General features: G+C 40.3%; 1 protein-coding gene across 1 annotated transcript in view; it reads left to right on the top strand.

The window, feature by feature from the left end:
- The window catches only part of LOC134206078 (short-chain dehydrogenase/reductase family 16C member 6), a 132,179-nt gene that overhangs the window by 28,846 nt on the left and 80,107 nt on the right, over positions 1-23,226 (top strand). Inside the window, exon 2 of the mRNA XM_062681761.1 lies at positions 7,405-7,515. Coding sequence (XP_062537745.1) covers positions 7,405-7,515 — 111 coding nt within the window. The remainder of the gene's footprint in view (positions 1-7,404; positions 7,516-23,226) is intronic.

The raw sequence follows: 23,226 nt of genomic DNA, 5'->3' as shown, positions 1-23,226 counted from the left end.
TCGGCAATGAAGTAAATAAGAAGGTGTAGATCTACTACATCACCACCTTCTTATTTACTGTTTAGGACAAAATGCTCGAAACAGCAGGTGAAGTTGTCCTCCACAAATGTCAAATCAGAAACAAAGAAAAGCTTCGGAGCTCCGGAAGACAAATATCTGAAAATCCCGAAGGGAATCCTCAAGAATTCCGAAAGGGAATAATCCAGAGCTCCGAAAGGAAATTCTCCAGAATTCCGAACAAAGAATTCTCCAGAATTCCGGAAGGGAATTCTCCTGAATTCCGGAAAATAATTCTCCAGAATTCCGCCAGGGAGTTCTCCAGAATTCCGGAAGGGAATTCTCCAGAGTTCAGGAGGGGAATTCTCCAGAATTCCGGGAAAGAATTCCGCAGAACACCGTAGAAGATTTCCGAAATGGAATTCTCAGAATTCCGAAATGGAATTTTTAGAACTTCGGAATGGAATTCTCGGAATTCAGATTTTCGGAATGGAATTCTCAGAATTCCGGAATGGAATTCTCAGAATTTCGGAATGAAATTCTTATAGCTTGGGAATGGAGTTCTCAGAATTTCGGAATGATGTTTTCAGAATTCCGGAATGGAATTCTCAGAATTCCGGAATGGAATTCTCAGAATTCCGGAATGAAATTGTCAGAATTCCGGAATGGAATTTTCAGAATTCCGGAAAGGAATTCTCAGAATTGCGGAAAGGAATTCTCAGAATTCCGGAATGGAATTCTCAGAATTCTGGAATGGAATTCTCAGAATTCCTAAATGGAATTGTCAGAACTCCGGAATGGAATTGTCAGAATTCCGGAATTCAATTGTCAGAATTTCAGAACTCCGGAAAAGAATTCTCAGAATTGCGGAAAGGAATTCTCAGAATTCCGGAATGGAATTCTCAGAATTCTGGAAAGGAATTCTCAGAATTCCTGAATGGAATTGTCAGAATTCCGGAATGGAATTGTCAGAATTCCGGAATTCAATTGTCAGAATTTCGGAATGGAATTTTCAGAACTCCGGAAAGGAATTCTCAGAATTGCGGAAAGGAATTCTCAGAATTCCGGAATGGAATTCTCAGAATTCCGGAATGGAATTCTCAGAATTCCGGAATGGAATTCTCAGAATTCCGGAATGGAATTCTCAGAATTCCGGAATGGAATTCTCAGAATTCCGGAATGGAATTCTCAAAATTCCGGAATGGAATTCTCAAAATTCCGGAATGGAATTCTCAAAATTCCGGAATGGAATTCTCAAAATTTCGGAATGGAATTCTCAGAATTCCGGAATGGAATTCTCAGAATTCCGGAATGGAATTCTCAGAATTCCGGAATGGAATTCTCAGAATTCCGGAATGGAATTCTCAGAATTCCGGAATGGAATTCTCAGAATTCCGGAATGGAATTCTCAGAATTCCGGAATGGAATTCTCAGAATTCCGGAATGGAATTCTCAGAATTCCGGAATGGAATTCTCAGAATTCCGGAATGGAATTCTCAGAATATCGGAATGGAATTCTCAGAATTCCGGAATGGAATTCTCAGAATTCCGGAATGGAATTCTCAGAATTCCGGAATGGAATTCTCAGAATTCCGGAATGGAATTCTCAGAATTCCGGAATGGAATTCTCAGAATTCCGGAATGGAATTCTCAGAATTCCGGAATGGAATTCTCAGAATTCCGGAATGGAATTCTCAGAATTCCGGAATGGAATTCTCAGAATTCCGGAAAGGAATTCTCAGAATTCCGGAAAGGAATTCTCAGAATTCCGGAAAGGAATTCTCAGAATTCCGGAAAGGAATTCTCAGAATTCCGGAAAGGAATTCTCAGAATTCCGGAAAGGAATTCTCAGAATTCCGGAAAGGAATTCTCAGAATTCCGGAATGGAATTCTCAGAATTCCGGAATGGAATTCTCAGAATTCCGGAATGGAATTCTCAGAATTCCGGAATGGAATTCTCAGAATTCCGGAATGGAATTCTCAGAATTCCGGAATGGAATTCTCAGAATTCCGGAATGGAATTCTCAGAATTCCGGAATGGAATTCTCCGAATTCTGGAATGGAATTCTGTGCATTCCGGAATGGAACTCTCCGAATTCCGGAATGGAACTCTCCGAATTCCGGAATTGAATTCTCCGAAATCGTGAATGGAATTCTCCGATTTCCGGAATGGAATTCTCCGAATTCCGGAATGCAATCCTCAGAATTCCGGAATGGAATTCTCAAAATTCCGGAATGGAATTCTCAGAATTCCGGAAGGGAATTTCCCAGAATGTCGGAATGGAATTCCGAGAATTCTGGAAGTGATTTTTAGGAATTCCTGAATGGAATTCTCAGAATTCCGGAATGGAATTCTCAGAATTCCGGAATGGAATTCTCAGAATTCCGGAATGGAATTCTCAGAATTCCGGAATGGAATTCTCAGAATTCCGAAATGGAATTCTGGAATGGAATTCTCAGAATTCCGGAATGGAATTCTCAGAATTCCGGAATGGAATTCTCAGAATTCCGGAATGGAATTCTCAGAATTCCGGAATGGAATTCTCAGAATTCCGGAATGGAATTCTCAGAATTCCGGAATGGAATTCTCAGAATTCCGGAATGGAATTCTCAGAATTTCGGAATGGAATTCTCAGAATTCCGGAATGGAATTCTCAGAATTCCGGAATGGAATTCTCAGAATTCCGGAATGGAATTCTCAGAATTCCGGAATGGAATTCTCAGAATTCCGGAATGGAATTCTCAGAATTCTGGAATGGAATTCTCAGAATTCCGGAATGGAATTCTCAGAATTCCGGAATGGAATTCTCAGAATTCCGGAATGGAATTCTCAGAATTCCGGAATGGAATTCTCAGAATTCCGGAATGGAATTCTCAGAATTCCGGAATGGAATTCTCAGAATTCCGGAATGGAATTCTCAGAATTCCGGAATGGAATTCTCAGAATTCCGGAATGGAATTCTCAGAATTCCGGATTGGAATTCTCAGAATTCCCGAATGGAAATTTTTATAATTCCGGAATGGAATTCTCAGAATTCCGGAATTTAATTCTCAGAATTCTGGAATGGAATTCTCAGAATTCCGGAATGGAATTCTCAGAATTCCGGAATGGAATTCTCAGAATTCCGGAATGGAATTCTCAGAAATCCGGAATGGAATTCTCAGATTTCCGGAATGGAATTCTCAAAATTCCGGAATGGAATTCTCAAAATTCCGGAATGGAATTCTCAGAATTCCGGAATGGAATTCTCAGAATTCTGGAATGAAATTCTCAGAATTCCGGAATGGAATTCTCAGAATTCCGGAATGGAATTCTCAGAATTCCGGAATAGAATTCTCAGAATTCCGGAATGGAATTCTCAGAATTCCGGAATGGAATTCTCAGAATTCCGGAATGGAATTCTCAGAGTTCCGGAATGGAATTCTCAGAATTCCGGAATGGAAACTCTCAGAATTCCGGAATGGAAACTCTCAGAATTCCGGAATGGAAACTCTCAGAATTCCGGAATGGAAACTCTCAGAATTCCGGAATGGAAATTTTTAGAATTCCGGAATGGGAATTCTCAGAATTCTGGAATGGAATTCTCAGAATTCCGGAATGGAATTTCCAGAATTCCGGAATGGAATTCTCAGAATTCCGGAATGGAATTCTCAGAATTCCAGAATGGAATTCTCAGAATTTTAATTCTCAGAATTCCGCAATGGAATTCTCAGAATTCCCGAATGGAATTCTCAGAATTCCCGAATGGAATTCTCAGAATTCCCGAATGGAATTCTCAGAATTCCCGAATGGAATTCTCAGAATTCCCGAATGGAATTCTCAGAATTCCCGAATGGAATTCTCAGAATTCCCGAATGGAATTCTCAGAATTCCCGAATGGAATTCTCAGAATTCCCGAATGGAATTCTCAGAATTCCCGAATGGAATTCTCAGAATTCCGGAATGAAATTCTCAGAATTCCCGAACGGAATTCTCAGAATTCCCGAACAAAATTCTCAGAATTCCGGAATGGAATTCTCAGAATTCCGGAATGGAATTCTCAGAATTCCGGAATGGAATTCTCAAAATTCCGGAATGGAATTCTCAGAATTCCGGAATGGAATTCTCAGAATTCCGGAATGGAATTCTCAGAATTCCGGAAGGGAATTCTCAGTATTCCGGAATGGAATTCTCAGACTTTCGAAATTGAATTCTCAGAATTCCGAAATGGAATTCTCAGAATTCCGGAAGGGAATTCTCAGAATTCCGGAAGGGAATTCTCAGAATTCCGGAAGGGAATTCTCAGAATTCCGGAAGGGAATTCTCAGAATTCCGGAAGGGAATTCTCAGAATTCCGGAAGGGAATTCTCAGAATTCCGAAGGGATTCTCAGAACTCCGGAAGGAATTCTCAGAATTCGGAAGGAATTCTCAGAATTCCGGAAGAATTCTCAGCATTCCGGAAGGAACTTCTCCGAATTCCGGAAGAATTCTCAGAATTCCGGAAGGAATTCTCAGAATTCCGGAAGGAATTCTCAGAATTCGGAAGAATTCTCAGAATTCGGAAGGAATTCTCAGAATTCCGGAAGGAATTCTCAGAATTCCGGAAGGAATTCTCAGAATTCCGGAAGGAATTCTCAGAATTCCGGAAGGAATTCTCAGAATTCGGAAGGAATTCTCAGAATTCCGGAAGGAATTCTCAGAATTCCGGAAGGAATTCTCAGAATTCCGGAAGGAATTCTCAGAATTCGGAAGGAATTCTCAGAATTCCGGAAGGAATTCTCAGAATTCCGGAAGGAATTCTCAGAATTCGAAGGAATTCTCAGAATTCCGGAAGGGAATTCTCAGAATTCCGGAAGGGAATTCTCAGAACTCCGGAAGGGAATTCTCAGAACTCCGGAAGGGAATTCTCAGAATTCCGGAAGGTAATTCTCAGAACTCCGGAAGGTAATTCTCAGAACTCCGGAAGGGAATTCTCAAAATTCCGGAATGGAATTTTTATAATTTCGGAAGGGAATTCTCCAGAATTTCGGAAGGGAATTCTCCCAAATTCCGAAAGGGAATTCTCCCAAATTCCGGATGGGAATTCTCCCAAATTCCTGAAGGGAATTCCCCAGAATTTCGGAATGGAATTCTCCAAAATTCCGGAAGGGAATTCTTAGAATTCCGGAAGGGAATTCCTCAGAATTCCGGAAGGGAATTCCTCAGAATTCCGGAAGGGAATTCTCCAGAATTCCGGAAGGGAACTCTCCTAAATTCCTGAAGGGAATTCAGCCGAATTCCGGAAGTGAATTCTCCCGAATTCCGGAAGGGAGTTCTCCAGAATTCCGGATGGGAAGTCTCTCGAAAATTCGCAAAGTTTCTGGAAGGCAATTCTCCGAATTTTCCAAAGTTCCAGATGAGAATTTTTCTACGTTCCGGAAGAACATTACCCAAATAATCAAAATGTCATTCTCCTTAATTTCGGAAGGAAATTCTCCAGAGTTCCGAAATGCAATTCTCTGAAATTCCGGAATGGAATTCTTGGCAATTCCGGAAGATAATTTTCGAAATTCAGGAAGAGGATTCTCCGAAATTCCGGAATAAAACTATTCGAAATACCGGAAGAGAACTCTCCGCAAGTTCGCGGAGGGATCTCATAGGAATTCCGGAAGGGAGTTTTCCAGAATTTCAGAAGGGAGTTCTCAATAATTTCGGTAGAAAATTCTCCAGAATTCCGAGAAATAATTTCGGAAGAGAAAAAAAGAAGTCTCCGGACTACTTTTTACAATAAAAACCAATTTGTATAAAATTCCAAGAACTTTCTTTGGAATTTAAATAAACTTTCTTGCGAAAATTCTGAATACAGTAATATCCCGATTTTATCACCCCCCTGTTGAATTTTGGGGTGATAAAACAGGGTATGTGACAAAATTGAAAAAAAAAAATTCCAATTTTTTAGTTCATTCCACAAATATGAACCTTTTTATGCCTTGGAAAGGCCAAATGCGTGAACGGTATCCGTTATTTCCTGTCGAAATTGCTTATAGAATATTTCCCAGGTACTCAGAAGTTGTACGTAATAAACTACAGGCGGTGAAAGTTATTTCATGAATATCAATGTTGCTTGTGGTATTATTTACAAAAAAAAAAGAATGACAAAATTTTTTGGGGTGACAAAATCGGGTCGAAAACGTGACAAAATCGGGACGTGATAAAATCGGGTCGAAAACTTGATAAAATCGGGGGTAGACAAAATCGGGGGTAGACAAAATCGGGGAGTGGCAAAATCGGGTCAACACTGTAATTGTATTTGGTATTTTTGAAGAACTTATTGTGGTATTCCAAGACATTGTTCGTAGATATTCTGAAGATATTCTGAACAATAACGGACAATATCTGGTGATCAGCAAAGAATGTAATAGAAGAGTTTCCACGACTGGAAACGGAACTGAATCCTCGCTTCAATATTACAGAAGAAATCGCTCAGACGAACGGTGCCGCTCATTGTACGCCTATGAGGTATAGATTGTTAAATACTACCTACTAGAATTAAGAAAAAAAATTATTTGTTAATATTAAATTGAAAGATGAAGATTTAAAGAGATAGAGAAAGATCTGTTTTGATATGCTTTTAAATAATTCATAATGTAATTTCATAAGGTGTACCTGACTGACCCAAGAAAAATCCGGTCACTTCATTCTAATCTCTACAATGAGCAGCAAGAAATGAAATGAATATTTTCCATTAAAATGGCTATACGTTGTGAAACTATCGAACAAAACCCAGGGGAGGGGGTGGAGTTATTTTCTTCTAGAATTCCTCCTGAATGATGTTTGGCTCATAATTTCTGGACGCCCAAGGAGATTTTTTGATGACCATATGATTTTCTAAAAATTGCTAAGAAATCGTAAGAATTCAGATATGTATGTCATGCTTCTTGGAAATCTGTAATAATCTTGGAAAATCAATATTTGTTTTGGAAATCGAAGAAAATTCCTCAAATTATGTAAGGATGCTGCCCGCAAAGAATTTTCAAGGAACTGATCATTTTTAGAATTGATTATATTGCCACCACAAGTAGAATTGTCGCATATTGATATGGATTGTATATCAGTATGGGACGGTTATGCTTACTTTGGCAGTACTGGTAGTGCATCGATTATTCAACACCAGAACTGTTGCCCAAATCGGCATTTACCCTATTTGTCCTATCCACGACTCGAAATGTGGATGTGCCTCTGTTTCTTCTTGAAGGTGAAATCGAAAATGGATAAATATGTATCCATATTTAAAGATACCACAAATATGACATCTATAAATAATGCTTTCATCTACTGTTTCTACGCAACACCTTTTATAAATACAATCATCTACATACATAAACGAATGATTATTATTCTATGTTTCGAGAAATCAAAACTTTTTTTATCTATTCCACACTTTTAGGCAATTCCTCGATGAGGCGCAAATTCGGATACCCCCGCGACCATCAAAGCTAAACAATGACGCTGCACCCGCCCCCGCCAAGAGCCAACCTCCAGAAGCTCCCCCTAAGCCGTAAGTACCCACAGCACAGGCATAGCATCTCTGCCTATTTATCTCGTTGGAATCCCACTCTATTTACTATGACGAATCCAGTTATTCTGTTCGACACCCGTTGACAACGCTGCTAAGCTAAACAAAGATCCACTATTGCGTCAACACTGTAATCCGGTGCAAACCGACGTTGATGTTCGCTCTTCAGCGTCCAAACTTGTCCAGCGACAAGTCTGAATGTGTATGCACGAATTGCGCAAACACCTTGACCGTGAAATGGCAAATTGGCTCAAACAATTATGGTAACAAAGACCGCACTAGCGACGACGATAGTCACTCCAGTCGGATCCACCGGTTTGGACCGGCGTTGGTTTGGTGATCGTTGTTATGATGGAGAGCACGGGTACGGTAATGAACATAATGTTTTGTTTGTTTTCCAAACAAGTACCACATGCTTGCTAAGAAGGAAGCGTGACTTACGGTCTAAGGGTGACCGATTGAACGTACACGGCAGAACCGGTTGCGGAAAAGTTCACCGAGGTTCAAGTACTGATTAATCGTTTAGTGTCAAGAACAATTAATAATTGATCGGTGGTAATTTGAATTAATTTAAAGTTTCAGTTTCAGTAGTTGACATATATGTTGTCAATATTTGGCGACTTTTTTTTAGCAAAAACCTTAAACATTTTGAAGAGCGATAACTGTTAGATTTGAATAAATCAACTAAGTTGTATGGATAAGTTTTATATGTCTATGAGGTAGCAATTCTGGTGTTCACCGTTAAGGGGTCGTACGCTTATTATGAAGCATTTTTTCTTGATTTTTTGACCTCCGTCTACCCATGTGAGATTTCTTTCATACAAAAGATTTTTTATTTATATGGTGCGTAAGAAAAAACAGACCCTTCCTTCCCCCAATAAGTGCTTACGTAATATGTGTACGACCCCTAAACTACGAACAGTCAACGGAGTACAATATTTCCGAATGAAGACAAACACTGCGTGTCTGAATACCTATAATGAAAAGTGATAATTCGAGAAACCTACAGATGATGTTCATCGGCATTGTATTGATGTTTCTTCGCAATCAGTAGCAGGCAAAAATGTACCTTTTGCTTCATGCAAACAAAACAGTTTGTTAAGCAATATTTAATCTTCCAACAGCGACTATAAAACAGCATCAGTGGAACCCGAAGAAAATCTTATAAAAATTGCCTTCGGTTATCTTTGCTCATTAAATACTGGTTTGTGGTATTAGAGACGGTTTCTCTATCTACTGAATCAGGAAGCGGTCATCTTTTGGTTTTTTCGATTTTGGTTTTAACATTCTGGGTGGTCTTGCAATAAAAACTTGCAATGAGCTACAACAGGGGTTAGACAAAAAGTTTGAGATAGACACAATTTTGTTGAATTTCAAATTTCCTCTCAGCGTACTCCTCGGTCTGCAGCCAGTGCGCGTTAGTCAGCAAATTAGTTCTAGTTTCTGGTGAAAGCATAAAATACTATGAAAGTTACGGCCTATAACAATTTTAGAACCCTTTCATACATGAAGTGGGGGTTGAAAATGGTCCTTTTTGGTGTGAATGAAGAATGTGAAATCCAACGGCGTTGGACTCAGTTCAACTCAATAAGCGCTGGTCTAAAAATCAACGACCGCACCCAAAAAATAAATCTTACTAAATTATTGGATAAGCTCGTGGCATATACAATCCTGCAACGTCTCAATAAAATAAATTGTAAATTTTTTTTATACGGATACTGTATTAAAATAATACAAAATTGTAAAATTTCAATACAACGATTGTATGAAAATCTTTCGTAATTGTATATGTCAAAATTTTGTACAGTTTCCGTAAGGTTGCCATTTGTTCTGGTTGTATGCGGGAATGTTGTAATTTTGCTAGGGGATTTTGCGTTGTCTTTGTCAGTACGTTTCTATTAGCCAACTTTTCATATAGTAATCCTTACGCGATTAATCTCCGAACAAGTTGCATTCGTTTATTGAATTTCATAACGATCGGTCATTGCTTTCAAGACATAGTCAATTACTCTAAAACTTTACTAATATTTACCCAGCGTGCCTGACTCGCTAAGAACCGCGTTTATATACGCCGGTAAGTAGGCAATTATTTTTAGAATATATTACATAGAAGTGAAATTGAACGGATGGGTCGTGAAAGGCACCATCACCGCTGGGGACCAAATTTGGGTTTGTAGTCTTTTCGACCGAATCTGGAACTGTTTTGCATTCTCTATGAAAAATTTGATTCGAAGGCATTGTTAAGGCTTTCGCTTTAAGTCTCTCCATTGCCTATCCTTTGCAACGTTAAATTGGAAGCGCAGGAAAATATTTAAATAACATCGGCTGTTTGGTTTAAACTGACTGAAATACCAACACGACAGACACAATTTCTCTCAATTTCATTCATTTTATCACGAAAAATTGCGGTGTATGAATTCTTGTCGAACCGTCCGCCTCTTAGTTGCTTATCTTTTTTCGAAGGTTGCTCATTTTGGTCTAGGTAGCAAAGATCTAGCTCCTATTTGTCAAGTTTGATTGACGTCAAGCGTTTCGAGAAATCGCCGATATGATCCTATTAAATTCCTTTTAAAATTGATTTTTCTTTTATTGGTTTACGTATGACATTTTCCTCAAATTTGCCATATTCATTCTTCGTTTCTGATAAGTTGCCTACAAGCATTACAATAATTGATGCTAGAGCTATCGCAAACACCAATTACCATCAGCATTTTAATAGGGCTGTCTTCGTCTTTCTCGTACCAAGTTACAACGCGAAAAGTATTGAAGATAACAAATACCCCACAGGTATAACAACCTTCTTGGATTTCACTTTTCATGCCACTAACAGTCCATTGTTTGGAAAGAGCATAACTGGCATCAATGATATTTATCTCGAAAAAAAAGTTGGGCAACTTGATTGCATAGAAAATCTGATGCTTTAATTGAAGTTAATTCCTCAACTGGCTTATAACTGAAATCCAAATAATACAAAATTGTCTGAAATCAATAAAAAGCAATAATGAATGGCACTCTGTATAACATTTGCGACAAAATTCTTATCAAAGTTTCTCTTATAAAGGTAAACCTTAGAATAATATTGTCGCTGTCGCCATTGGCGAAACATTTTTTGACGAGGATGGGCCGGGCGCCGAACAACAAAACGTTTTATATACAATCCTCATTTCTAACGGATTCCAAAACTGACAGCACTCGCGTTTTCAAAGACACCCTATTCGAAACGGAAGCCATGCACAACTGTTATTTTTAGTATTCCACGCATACTGCGACGCAGCAAAGCTAAAAATAATAAAAAATGACAGGTCCATCGTAGCTTAGTTGGTTAAAGCACCAATCTAGCGTACGGTAGGGTCGTGGGTTCGAGTCCCATCGAAGGAAAAGTGGTTCCCTCCAATACATTTTTCAAATCATTATCTTCCACATAATGTTTTCATAACATTGTAAATTAATGTCCAAGTCAGGTGGTTTAATCTCCGGAATATAGGCAATTAACTTTGATTGAACTGAACCTGAGTTGGGTGCTCTAGCCTAGGCAATGCGGTCGGGTCTGAGCTTGACTACCGACTAGCAAATAGCTTACACAACCACACTTGATCAGTAGGGGAGACTGGGTAGACTTGATCCCCTTTTCTGATTTCCGATGTAGCAAAGTCAATAATAAATAACATACGCGATTCCCACACAGACTCTCAAAGAAATATAGTATTTAACTTTACTGATGTATGACAGTCCTTAAATTATTGTTGTTTTTGATACACAATCGATTTTTTAGAGTGCTGTCAACTTTATAATATTCGGAGGAAATTGATCCCTCTCCAAGAACTTGCTTTGATGAAATTAGAAAGGTGCCCTCAGATTTTTAAATATTTTTCCTTCAAAATACGCGGAATTTTCGAATTGCTCTGCGTATACGTGAACGATTTTTGTTATTGAGTTCGACAGCACATGTAATTTTAAAATCTGGGGAGACTTGATCCCCTTTTTATGATATCTACGCAATGAATAATTTTTCCTGACAACCCTTCATCAAATCTGTCAAATCTACAAAAAATTAGAAGCCTGGGAATAGATTTATATTTTTTTGAATTATTTCGCCAAATTTTTGTATGGGTGACTTATGGGAGATCAAGTGTCCCCATATTGAGGCAATAACTTCAAATCGAAATATCCTAAAACTTTGATGGAATGTTAACATTTTCATCAGTACAGATCATTAAGCGTATTTATGGCTTTGTGCTGTGAAAAAACGAAAGCATTTGGACATTGTTATGAAAAGTTGATAAAATTTTGCTTGGCCAATCAAAAAATCTTTAGGAAGGTCAAAACATACAAACCGCCCTGCAGAATAAATAAGGTTGTCAATCCAAAAAATAACTCACCACATAAAGGTCATTTGTCTAGAGGATCTATACTAAAAATACGCTAGAACAAAACTACTTTAGTCCTCGATAAAACAGGGGGTGATCAAGTCTCCCCGGGGATCAAGTCTACCCACCTTCCCGTACAGTTGCTGATGAAGAATGTGTGTAGCCGCCAGACATTCTAAATACTCACGTTCCTCTAATGTGAACATGTACTATACACATGTGGAGGTGTTGGCTTGACAAATGGATTGCGAGAGATTTGACTATGCGTTCTATTTGGGAATCTCGAGCTCATTCAGTAGCCGCTAGGTTGCGAAGGCCGACGGAGGACCTTCGTAGCTTAGTTGGTTAAAGAACCAGTCCAGCGTAGGGAAGACTGGGGAGACTTGGTTCCCTTTTCTGATTTCCGATGTATCACAGCCAAAAATAAATAAACATACGCGATTTCCACACAGACTCTCTAAGACATATAGTATTTAACTTTACTGATGTATGACAGTCCTTAAATTATTGTTGATATTGATACACGATTTTCTGGAGTGCTGTCAAAGAACGACTTTTAAAATATTCGGGTGAAATTGATCTCTCTCAAAAAACTTGCATTGATAAAATTAGAAAGGTGCCGTTAGATTTTTAAAATATTTTTCCTTCAAAATACGTGGAATTTTCGAATTGCTGTGCGTATACATGAACGATTTTTGTTATTGAATCCGACAGCACATGCAATTTTAAAATTTGGGGGGACTTGATCCCCTTTCTTTGATATCTACGCAATAAATCATTTTCCTTGTAAACCCTTCATGAAATCTGTCAAATCTACAAAAAATTAGAAGCCTGAGAACAAATTTATATTTTTTTGATTTTTTTCGCCAAATTTTTGTATGGGTGACTGATGGGGGATCAAGTGTCATCATATTAAGGCAATAACTTCAAATCCAAATATCCTAAATTTTTGATGGAATGTTGACACTTTCATCAGTACAGATCATCAAGCATTTTTATGGCTTTATTCTGTGAAAAAAAAAACAAAATCATTTGGCCATCGTTATGAAAATATATTCAAATTTTGCGTGGCTAATAAAAAAATCTTCAGGAAGATCAAAGAATACAAACCGCCCTGAAGAATAAATAAGATTGTCAATCCAAAAAATAACTCACCACATAAAGGTCATATGTCTAGAGCAGCCGTTCTCAACGTTTTCTTTGAGAGGTACCCTTTCGAACTTAAGCATTCTTTGAGGTACCCCCACATAATAAGTTTAGTTTATAACTTAATTTATTGGACGGCTACTCAGTCTTGCAATTATTACAACGAGTTTTTTTATTTACCCGACGTTTAGACACGGGGGCACGGGGATTGTGTCTTTTTCAAGGGGAAAATATTTGTGTTGTTTGTCGTCGTGTGTTTAGTCTAACTTGCACCATCTGTTTGTCTAATTATCCGTACATGACTTCGGAAACACTGCACAATGGGGAAAATGTTGCATGTTTCAGGCAAAATTCGATAACTCAAAAGGCCGCTTAACGAAAATTGTGACCAAGAACTTTTAATTACGCCAAATCGGCAATATCGTGCTATTTTAATGCTTATAAGTTTTTAAATAGCCGTATATTGGCCCTAAACTGCGGTTTGGCATAATATAGTGCTAATGGTCACTTGGGTAATGATCAGACAGACAGACAGAAATCCATTTGTATGTATATAATATATGAGACTATTTTACCCCATGTTCCCCTAAAACTACCATACTCTCCAGATAAAATAACACTGCGCTTACCCAACAATATTCTAATCATTCAGATTCAATCAGAAATATGCCGTAAACTGCTTATAACGGCTGCATTCCGTTCATAATACCAAAATTCTGGGGGAAGCTGGGGGAAAACGAAAACGTTAGGAATGGCGTGCCGGATCCGAAATTACCCCCATTCGATTCTTGGGAAAATTTTGTTTAAAGTTAAAGTTCTTGATCACAATTTTCGTTCAGCGGCCTTTTAAGTTATTGAATTTTGCCCGAAACATGCAACATTTTTCCCATTGTGCACTGTTATCAATTTTCATTTGTTTTTCTCTTTTCTTGATTAATTTATAATATATATGGAAAACGGACCAGAAGAAAGAGAAGAAAGTTCAAATTAAGTTTATACATAAAACTTCCTACAGGACGTTAAAATTTTAATGGCAGCCCTTACTTTGCACCGTTCAATGTGGAAAAACGATCCATAAAAAATGAAAAACGATCCATAAATAACATCTGAATGTTCCATAAAACGCTACCATAAATCCATAAAATAGTTCGAGAGATTCCATAAAGAATATTTTTATGATCCATAAAACTTTGAAAAATGATCCATAAAATTTCAAATTTGCGCAATTTATATCCTGATGATGATCCATAATTTCAGCCATATGATCCATAATTTTGGTCATATGATCCATAATTTTGGTAATTTGATCCATAACGCTTGGTAAGGCCAATAAAACTATATTAATTAACCCACACATTTGATAAAATCTATGGATCATTTAGCAAAATTTATGGATCATATCACCAAAACTATGGATCATTTGAACAAAGTTATGGATCAAATGGCCAGAATTATGAATCATATTACTGACATTATGGATCATCATCACGATAAAAATTGCGCAAATTTGAAGTTTTATGGATCAAAATATAGTTTTTATGGATAATTTTCCAAAGATTTAAGGACCATTTGTCATACGTTCATGGAAAAATAGCAAGAATTTTGTTTTTCTTGACCGTGCTTAAGGGAACATATTTTCCTAATTATTGCTAAATTTTAGCGTAGTTGTGGATAGAAAATTTATTCTTTATGGAATCTCATTAACTATTTTATGGATTTATGGTAGCATTTTAAGGAACATTCAGATGTTATTTATGGATCGTTTTTCAGTTTTTTATGGATCCGTCTTTATCGTTTATATGCAAAAGTATGTTTTGCCATTTTTAGAGGCTTCCAAGCCTCTTGGAAGGAGGCATTCGAGCCTCTTGGAAGGAGGCTTCTGAGCCTCTTGGAAGGAGGCTTCCGAGCCTCTTGGAAGGAGGCTTCCGAGCCTCTTGGAAGGAGGCTTCCGAGCCTCTTGGAAGGAGGCTTCCGAGCCTCTTGAAAGGAGGCTCTCGAGCCTCTTTAAAGGAGGCTTCCGAGCCTCTTGGAAGGAGGCTTCCGAGCCTCTTGGAAGGAGGCTTCCGAGCCTCTTGGAAGGAGGCTTCCGAGCCTCTTGGAAGGAGGCTTCCGAGCCTCTTGGAAGGAGGCTTCCGAGCCTCTGGGAAGGAGGCTTCCGAGCCTCTTGGAAGGAGGCTTCCGAGCCTCTTGGAAGGAGGCTTCCGAGCCTGTTAAAAGAATGCTTCTGAGCCTCTTGGAAGGAGGCTTCCGAGCCTCTTGGAAGGAGGCTTCCGAGCCTCTTGGAAGGAGGCTTCCGAGCCTCTTGAAAGGAGGCTTCCGAGCCTCCCAAGCAGCACAAGTCGAATGAAACTGGTTGCAGCAACCTGGTGTGACTAAATCAGGGTCACACATAAGCTACTGTGATCTATGTACAACAAGTGTGCTGCTCAGGCTCTTGAAAGGAGGCTTCCGAGCCTCTTTAAAGGCGGCTTACGAGCCTCTTGAAAGGAGGCTTCCAGGCCTCTTGAAGGGAGGCTTCCTGGCCTCTTGAAAGGAGGCTTCCAGGCCTCTTGAAAGAAAACTTCCAGGCCTCTTGAAAGGAGGCTTCCGAGCCTCTTGAAAGGCGGCTTCCATGCCTCTTGAAAGGAAATTTCCAAGCCTCTTGAAAGAAGGCTTCCAAGCCTCTTGATAGGAGGCTTCCAAGCCTCTTGAAAGGAGGCTTCCAAGCCTCTTGAAAGAAGGCTTCTGAGCCTCTTGAAAGGAGGCTTCCGAGCCTCTTGAAAGGATGCTTCCTGAGCCTCTTGAAAGGAGGCTTCTGAGCCTCTTGAAAGGAGGCATTCGAGCCTCTTGAAAGGAGACTTCCGAGCCTCTTGAAGGAGGCTTCTGAGCCTCTTGAAAGGAGGCTTCTGAGCCTCTTGAAAGGAGGCTTCTGAGCCTCTTGAAAGGAGGCTTGAGCCTCTTTAAAGGAGGCTTCTGAGCCTCTTGAAAGGAGGCTTCTGAGCCTCTTGAAAGGAGGCTTCTGAGCCTCTTGAAAGGAGGCTTCTGAGCCTCTTGAAAGGAGGCTTCTGAGCCTCTTGAAAGGAGGCTTCTGAGCCTCTTGAAAGGAGGCGTCTGAGCCTCTTGAAAGGAGGCTTCTGAGCCTCTTGAAAGGAGGCTTCTGAGCCTCTTGAAAGGAGGCTTCTGAGCCTCTTGAAAGGAGGCTTCTGAGCCTCTTGAAAGGAGGCTTCTGAGCCTCTTGAAAGGAGGCTTCTGAGCCTCTTGAAAGGAGGCTTCTGAGCCTCTTGAAAGGAGGCTTCCGAGCCTCTTGAAAGGAGGCTTCTGAGCCTCTTGAAAGGAGGCTTCCGAGCCTCTTGAAAGGAGGCTTCCGAGCCTCTTGAAAGGAGGCTTCCGAGCCTCTTGAAAGGAGGCTTCCGAGCCTCTTGAAAGGAGGCTTCCGAACCTCTTGAAAGGAGGCTTCCGAGCCTCTTGAAAGGGTCCGCGACGTTAGGCATAAGTACGTTAGGTAAAATGGACGTTAGGCATAATGTACGTTAGGCATTATGGACGTTTGGCATAATTCTACCTTCTTTATGTCATGGGCTGTTCTTTGAGTAATTGTATGCCTAACGTACTTATGCCTAACGGGGTATACCCCTCTATAAAGGAGGCTTCCGAGCCTCTTTAAAAGAAGGCTTCCGAGCATCTTGAAATGTGGCTCCCGAGCCTCTTGAAATGAGGCTTCCGAGGTTCTTGTAACGAAGCTACTGGGCTTTTCTTTGCTCTCATGTCTCCCAAATATAAGCTTCCGAACCTTTAAATTCAAAATTTCAACACAGAAGCATATTCTTACCGTATTATTCATCATTGTGTTCCGATCAGAAAGATTACATTGAAAATTTTCAATTGATTCGACGTTTTGCCCTTTTAATCTTTTGTCCCATAAATGTGCCATCCCTTCATACACTATGCTGGTCGGAGTGGGCAGGATTTGGGAGTCTTTGATTTACTAATCGTACATCGTTCATAAAATAAAAATTATAAAACTTTATCAAAAAGTTTTTATTGAAACTGTAATACATCCGCCATTACGCCTTTGTGTCCGAGGTACCCCCTGGGACCAATGCTATTACGCCTTTGTGTACGAGATACCCCCTGGGACCAATGAAGGTACCCCGTGGTACCAATGAAGGTATCCCCAGGGGTACATGTACCCCAGGTTGAGAACCGCTGCTGTAGGAGAATGCATCAGGGATATCCTATCGGAATTCCTCCAGGAATTCATTAGGTAAGTTCTTCGAGGCTTCTTCTGGGTCTTCTTCCAAGAATTCTTCCTTGAGTACCTCCGAGAATTCTTTCAGGAATACCGAAAGCTATACACTTATTGTTTTTTACCGGAATTCCAGCATTTTGTTGCACTTTTACCGAGATTTGCACAGTCGAGTCCCAGCAAACTTGTTTTTTGCCGAGGCTTCTGTCAAAATTGCTGGAAATCAGCAAATAGTTTGCCGAAAACCAGCTAAAAAACGTCATTTTTGCCGGAATATCAGTTTTTTTGTTTTGCTGGGAAACGGTTGTGCGGATTTTGCCAGCTGCAGAAATAAAAACTGAGTGTGTACTCTGGGAATTCTTCTGCGAGCTCCTCCTAAAACTTCTCCAGGAGTTCTTCAGAAAATTCGTTCGGGAATTCCTCCGAAAGATCATCCGGAAATTCCTCTGAGAATTCTTTCGGGAGTTCCTCCGGGAATTCTTTCGGGAGTTTCTCCATAAATTCCTCCGGGATTTCCTCCAAGAGTTCCTCCAGGAGTTTCTCCGGGAATTCTTCCGGAAGTTCATTGGAATGTTCCTCCGAGATTTCATTCGGGAATTCCTCCAGGAGTTCATCAAGGAGGTCCTCCGAGAAATCCTCCGAGATCTCATGAATTCTTCCGGGAGTTCCACCGGCAGTTCCTCCGGGTATTATATTCAGGCTTTCGTATAGGAATGCATTTGGGCTTTCTTCAGGAATTTATCTAGAAAATCCTTTAAAAGTTCCTCCGAAAGTGTATCTGGGAGTACCTTTGGGAGTTGCTTCCAGAAATTGCTCTCGGAGTTTCACCGGAAATTCCTCCGAGCGTACCTCCAGGATTTCCTTCGAGAATACTTCCGGGAATTCCTTCATCGGGGAGTTCCACCGGGTGTACCTCTGAAGATTTCTCCGGGAGTTCCACCAGTAGTTTTTCAGGGAATAGTAGGGAATTTATTCAGGCTTTCTTTCGGGAATTTATTTAAGTAGGCTTTCTTCAGGAATTTATCCAGAAATTCCTCCAGAAGTTCTTCCGAGAATTTCTCTGGGAATTCCCCCGGGAGGTCCTCATTGAATTATTACGGGAGTTGCTTTGAAAGCTTATCTGGGAGTTCTTAGGGGAGTTTCTTCGGGAACTCCTCCAGAAATTTCTTCCGGTAGTTCTTCCGGAAATTCCTTCAGGAGTAACACCGCCGGATCCTTCGGAAATTCCTCCAGGAGTTTCTCCGGGAATTCCCCCGGGAGTTCTTCCAGGAATGCCTCCGAGAACTTTTCCAGAAGTTTCTCCAAGAGTTCACATGGAAATTCTCCTGGAGAGCTCCTCCTAGAAATCCTTCGGAAATTCCTCCGGGAGTTCCTCCGTAATTTTTCCTGGAGTCCCTCGGGGAAGTTCCTCGGTAGTGCTCCGGAAATTCCACCTCAGAGGAACACCCGGAGAAACTGCTGGTGAATCTCCAGGAGGAATTGCTGTAGGAGTTTCCGAATTAATTCTTGGAGGAACTCCGGTAAGAACTCCCGAAGAAGGAGGAACTGTCCGAGGAACTCCTGTAGGAATTCCCACAGCAATTCTCGAAGGAACTCCCGTATGAATTCCCGAAGGAATTTCCGGAAGAACTCTTGTAGGAAATCCTGGAAGAATTCCAGAAGGAACTCCTGGCTGAATTCACGGGGGAGCTTCCAGAGGAACTCCCAGAGAAATTCTCGGATGAACTTCTGGAGGAACTTCTAGCTAAATTCCTGAAGCTAGCCTAAATGAATTTCTGATAGAAAGCCCGAATGAATTACCGGAGGAACTGCTGGTGAAATTCCTGGAGAAGCTGCTGGTGAAAGTTGAGCGTAATTGCGTTTTAGTACATAACGCCGACTTCAACGCTCAGTGTGACGCGACGCGCAACGCGCTATTGTCGGCGTAGCACCAAATTAGAATTCGGAAGTCGGGACTTCTGAACCGAATTTTCTTCCGAAGTTTTATCTGTCAAGACAATTGATGCGTTGTTTAAAGCATCTTTAGGCGAATCCAGCGCACTACTTCCGGAGTTGGTTGTATCTGGAGAAAAATCCAACTTCGGTATGAAAAGCGTACCAAGTTTGTTCCGGAAAGACAATATAATGATCCAGCCTTTACTTGCATTTTATTTTAAATTTTGCGTATAAATTCAGGTTTGGAAAACTGTAAAAAAGCACCGTTTACTTGCCACCATTTTTCCACGGGTTTTATCAGCTCTGCTAGCGTCGGATAAATCATCAAAACACAATAAATTCCGAAGTAAAGTTGATCTCTAGTTTTGTAATGTCTTCATCGACGCCTTTTATGTACCAAGTCATAGCATAAACATGAGCCGCGCTTGTACTACTTACTATCTAAAACTGTTTGCTATCGAAGCGAACTCCGCCGGAAGATTTATTCAGCAACAGCAACCTGACCGACCAGTACCGGTTGTACTTGACATCAGTGCACCGTCACCGAGTTCAGCAATGATCGTACCCCGTACTTACGCCTACGTCCCGGTCTCCGTCTGTCTCGTTTGAGTCAAGTGTCGCATGGAGATAAAAAAAAACATCCATCCGCCAACCTAAAGTACCGACTTGGTTGGACTTGACTTGACTATGGGGGTTCTCAATCCTAACCAAGCCCACTTTCCGCTATAATCATCGACTCACCATTTGAATATTATTTTGGGAATAATGACACAAGATTCCCCGTTGAATGAAACTTGTTGTCCTGAGAAACGAGATGCATCCCTCATGTGAACATTCGTAAAGATAACTCAAATCGTCGATCTCAGCCAAATGATGCATGAACTGCGATCGCAATCAATGCTTTGAGACACACTAAATTGTTGCAGCAGGTTTTCCACAGGCTGCAATTAGATGGCTTCTATACAACAGTTTGAAATGTCGGTGTTCTGGTGACTCACTTCTCGAAGGTTCTAAAGGTCATGATCGCGGCAATCATCGCCGGTGGTACGTTGCGTTTATCTGCAACTGCGTCGTTTGCTGCAACTGGTGCACAGACTAGTTGTGTCACTTCGACCGTTCAAACACGTTATCAAAAGTTGTTTATTCATGCAATAAACGATTTTTATCTTGCGGAACATCGCCACAGAAGATGATGACGAAGTGCATAAGAAGTGACCTTTGTTCGGCGTGAAGCTCTAAATGAAATGTCAATTAAGCAAAAAGGTGTTGTTGCCACTTGTTAAGTGATGTGCAAATGACATCAGATTCGAGAACATAATCATCAATTTAGATGCTCATATTTTTAGAATCTTGCTTCTGTGTCAATGACGAAGCGAAAAACTGATAGTGACCATCAAATAATCTCACCCGGGAGATAAATTGACCTCCCAACTACCACGATGGAAGCCAATTGAGCCACAAATGGACAAAGCGGTTTAACAACCGAGTCACCGGAGGGCCATTTAGCTAACCGAATCAGAACGGCACGCACCAACGGCGGACCGTCAACAATTTTGCGTGATCTTCATTTATCAAAACGTCGTTCATCCAATTTATAAGACTTGCACATGCGACGACCAAGACGGGTTGTGGTATGTTTAACACCCGACTTACAGTATCGTGAGAGATGCTGACAAGATGCTGGTGGGTATACGGAGATCTGCTAGAACGGGTGGGGTTGACATTATGGGGCATGGAGGCGTTCGAAGCCAGTATGTGAATTGGAGCGTCAATGTTGCAGCGTTGCAGGGAAGAACGTCATTTGGAACGGTGTTTTCCCATGAAGTTTATTTGATTTTAACATTTTGGTGTTAATTGGAAATTGATCTGATGGAAGAAATATTTGACTTTGAATAAGATCATACTTGAGAAAAATGATAAGTATAATAATGATATTAAGAAGTCCATCTATCAACAAAATACTGATTAAGGTTCAGGCTAATTAGAATATATTGCCATTTTATAGCCATGGGGGAAGGCCCCATGAACAGCTTAAGAAACGTTCAAAGTTCACGGCATAAAACCAGCATAACCAACGTAAACAACTGCCAACGAATTAATAATTACCCGCCAAGGCCAGTCCAATGGATTCTCACCTTTTGCGGAGCATATCATGTCGGCGTTGCTGGTTGTCATCACCGGCCGTGCAAGCCGCACGCGGTCAACCGGATCGCCTAATGCGGGCCAGCAAGAATTTTCATTTCCACGTTTCACCTTACCGGCTCGACTCATATGTCGTAGGACGGACTAAGAACCGAACCGGCGGCAACTGCAGCAAGGTCCTGTCAAGTTCTTCGCTTAATTGCCTGCCGGTATCATGAATGTTGAGGTCAGGCGGCTTCGTGCGAGCACTGCTTCGCAGCTACTACGCCCCAATGCATGGCGTCCTGAGCAGATGCTATGTGCATGAGAGGTAAGGGCTGCTTCCTAAGCGAACGCACATAAATGTCGAGTCCATTCAAGGCATCGTTTATGTCACATGTGTGCCACGATTAAGTTTTGGATCGCAAAAATGTGAGTCGGACGAAAACAGGTCTTGAAAAATCGGAACAACCATTCGCCAGGGTCAATTTGGGCATAAAATTTGACCTAAATTCTTTTTCATGTTGTTCAAGGTGGCTGGTTGAACCTACGGAAGGTCTTGCAGAACTGGTTACAAACTAATAAAAAGAGGTTGTCCAAAGATGTCATTCTAAAAATGGAAATTTGAACAGGTTTTAATCAGATATGATTGACTTGATGTGGCTGTTAAATTAGCGTGACACACAATCTTTGGCGACCGTTTGCCTTCAAAGTTTTTAAATTAATAATCGCAGGTGTTCTTCCGATAACCACGCTACGATATTTTGCTTGGATCACTGACTAGGGCAAGAAACAAGATATTCAGTGGAAACCGTTTTGGGGCGAGATCACTTCCGTGTTTGCTGGCCGAAAGCGCCAAACTGGTTCTGGTTTATTTCCATTCATCCAACTGTTGCTGCTCACGCACTGATATTTTGGTCCACGCTGTCGTGCAGTCCAAAGGTGCTGTGCCAATGACCGATTTATGATCAGTCAGTGCAGATTCGAGCTTTCGTTATTCGATGTGGAAATGATTATGCCAGTAGAGTCGATGATCTTGCTTTTTAGATACTATATATGACATATTGTGTTTGTTTTAGAAATTGATTTATTTTTGTTTTTGAGAGTTCTTCTTCTTCTTCTTTTTCATCTTCTTCAATTGCTCTACATTCCATCTGGAACGTGGCCTGCTTTTCAACTTAGAATTCTATTAGCATTTCTTTAATTATTAATTAAAAGCTTTTCTATACCCGCCATTGCACAATGGCACAGGAAGACCAAAAATGTTAATAACAAGCCAAAAACAGCAGAGATAGAAAAAAGACTTTGTTCTACAAAGTTGTTCCAAATGGCTATAGGGCCTTATGTGTGGCCTTATACATTATTACGCAAAGTTATAAATTTACAAGTTTCCAAAAACTTCGCTAAAAAAATGTTTCTCTAGATTCTAAATTGACCGATTTAGAGCAATTTTCTCAAATATACTCAGGGTGACCCTGAAAAAAATAGTTTTTTGCTCTAACTTTTTGTTTAAAATTTCTTTGCAATGTGGTGTTAAGACTACTTTTAGAACCTTGCAGGGCGCAACTTTTCGTGACCATTGCTTCTCGATATCTTATGAGGTTCAAAAGTTATTGAGGGTTTTCTTCGTAATAAGAGAAAAGTTTAAATTAACCCCAATTTTTGCTATTTTTATTTGTTTAACTTCACACCATTTTGATATAGTACCAAACCACGTTCAGCATGGTATTGCTTTATAGCTGCGCATGTTACCGCTAAGCTAAACAATGACCAAATTTTCTCACAAAAACTGTTTTATTATATTATTATGAATTTATTATATCATTATCCCTTTAAAATATACAAAATCCTATTTTTTTAGCAGCAACTAGACCGTCTCTGGAAAAGGTTTGTTTAGCA

Source organism: Armigeres subalbatus, chromosome 1 (genome assembly GCF_024139115.2).
Source record: "Armigeres subalbatus isolate Guangzhou_Male chromosome 1, GZ_Asu_2, whole genome shotgun sequence".
NCBI lineage: Eukaryota > Metazoa > Arthropoda > Insecta > Diptera > Culicidae > Armigeres > Armigeres subalbatus.
The sequence above is the reverse complement of the archived record's forward strand: the minus strand, read 5'-3'. Positions and strand labels throughout refer to the sequence as shown.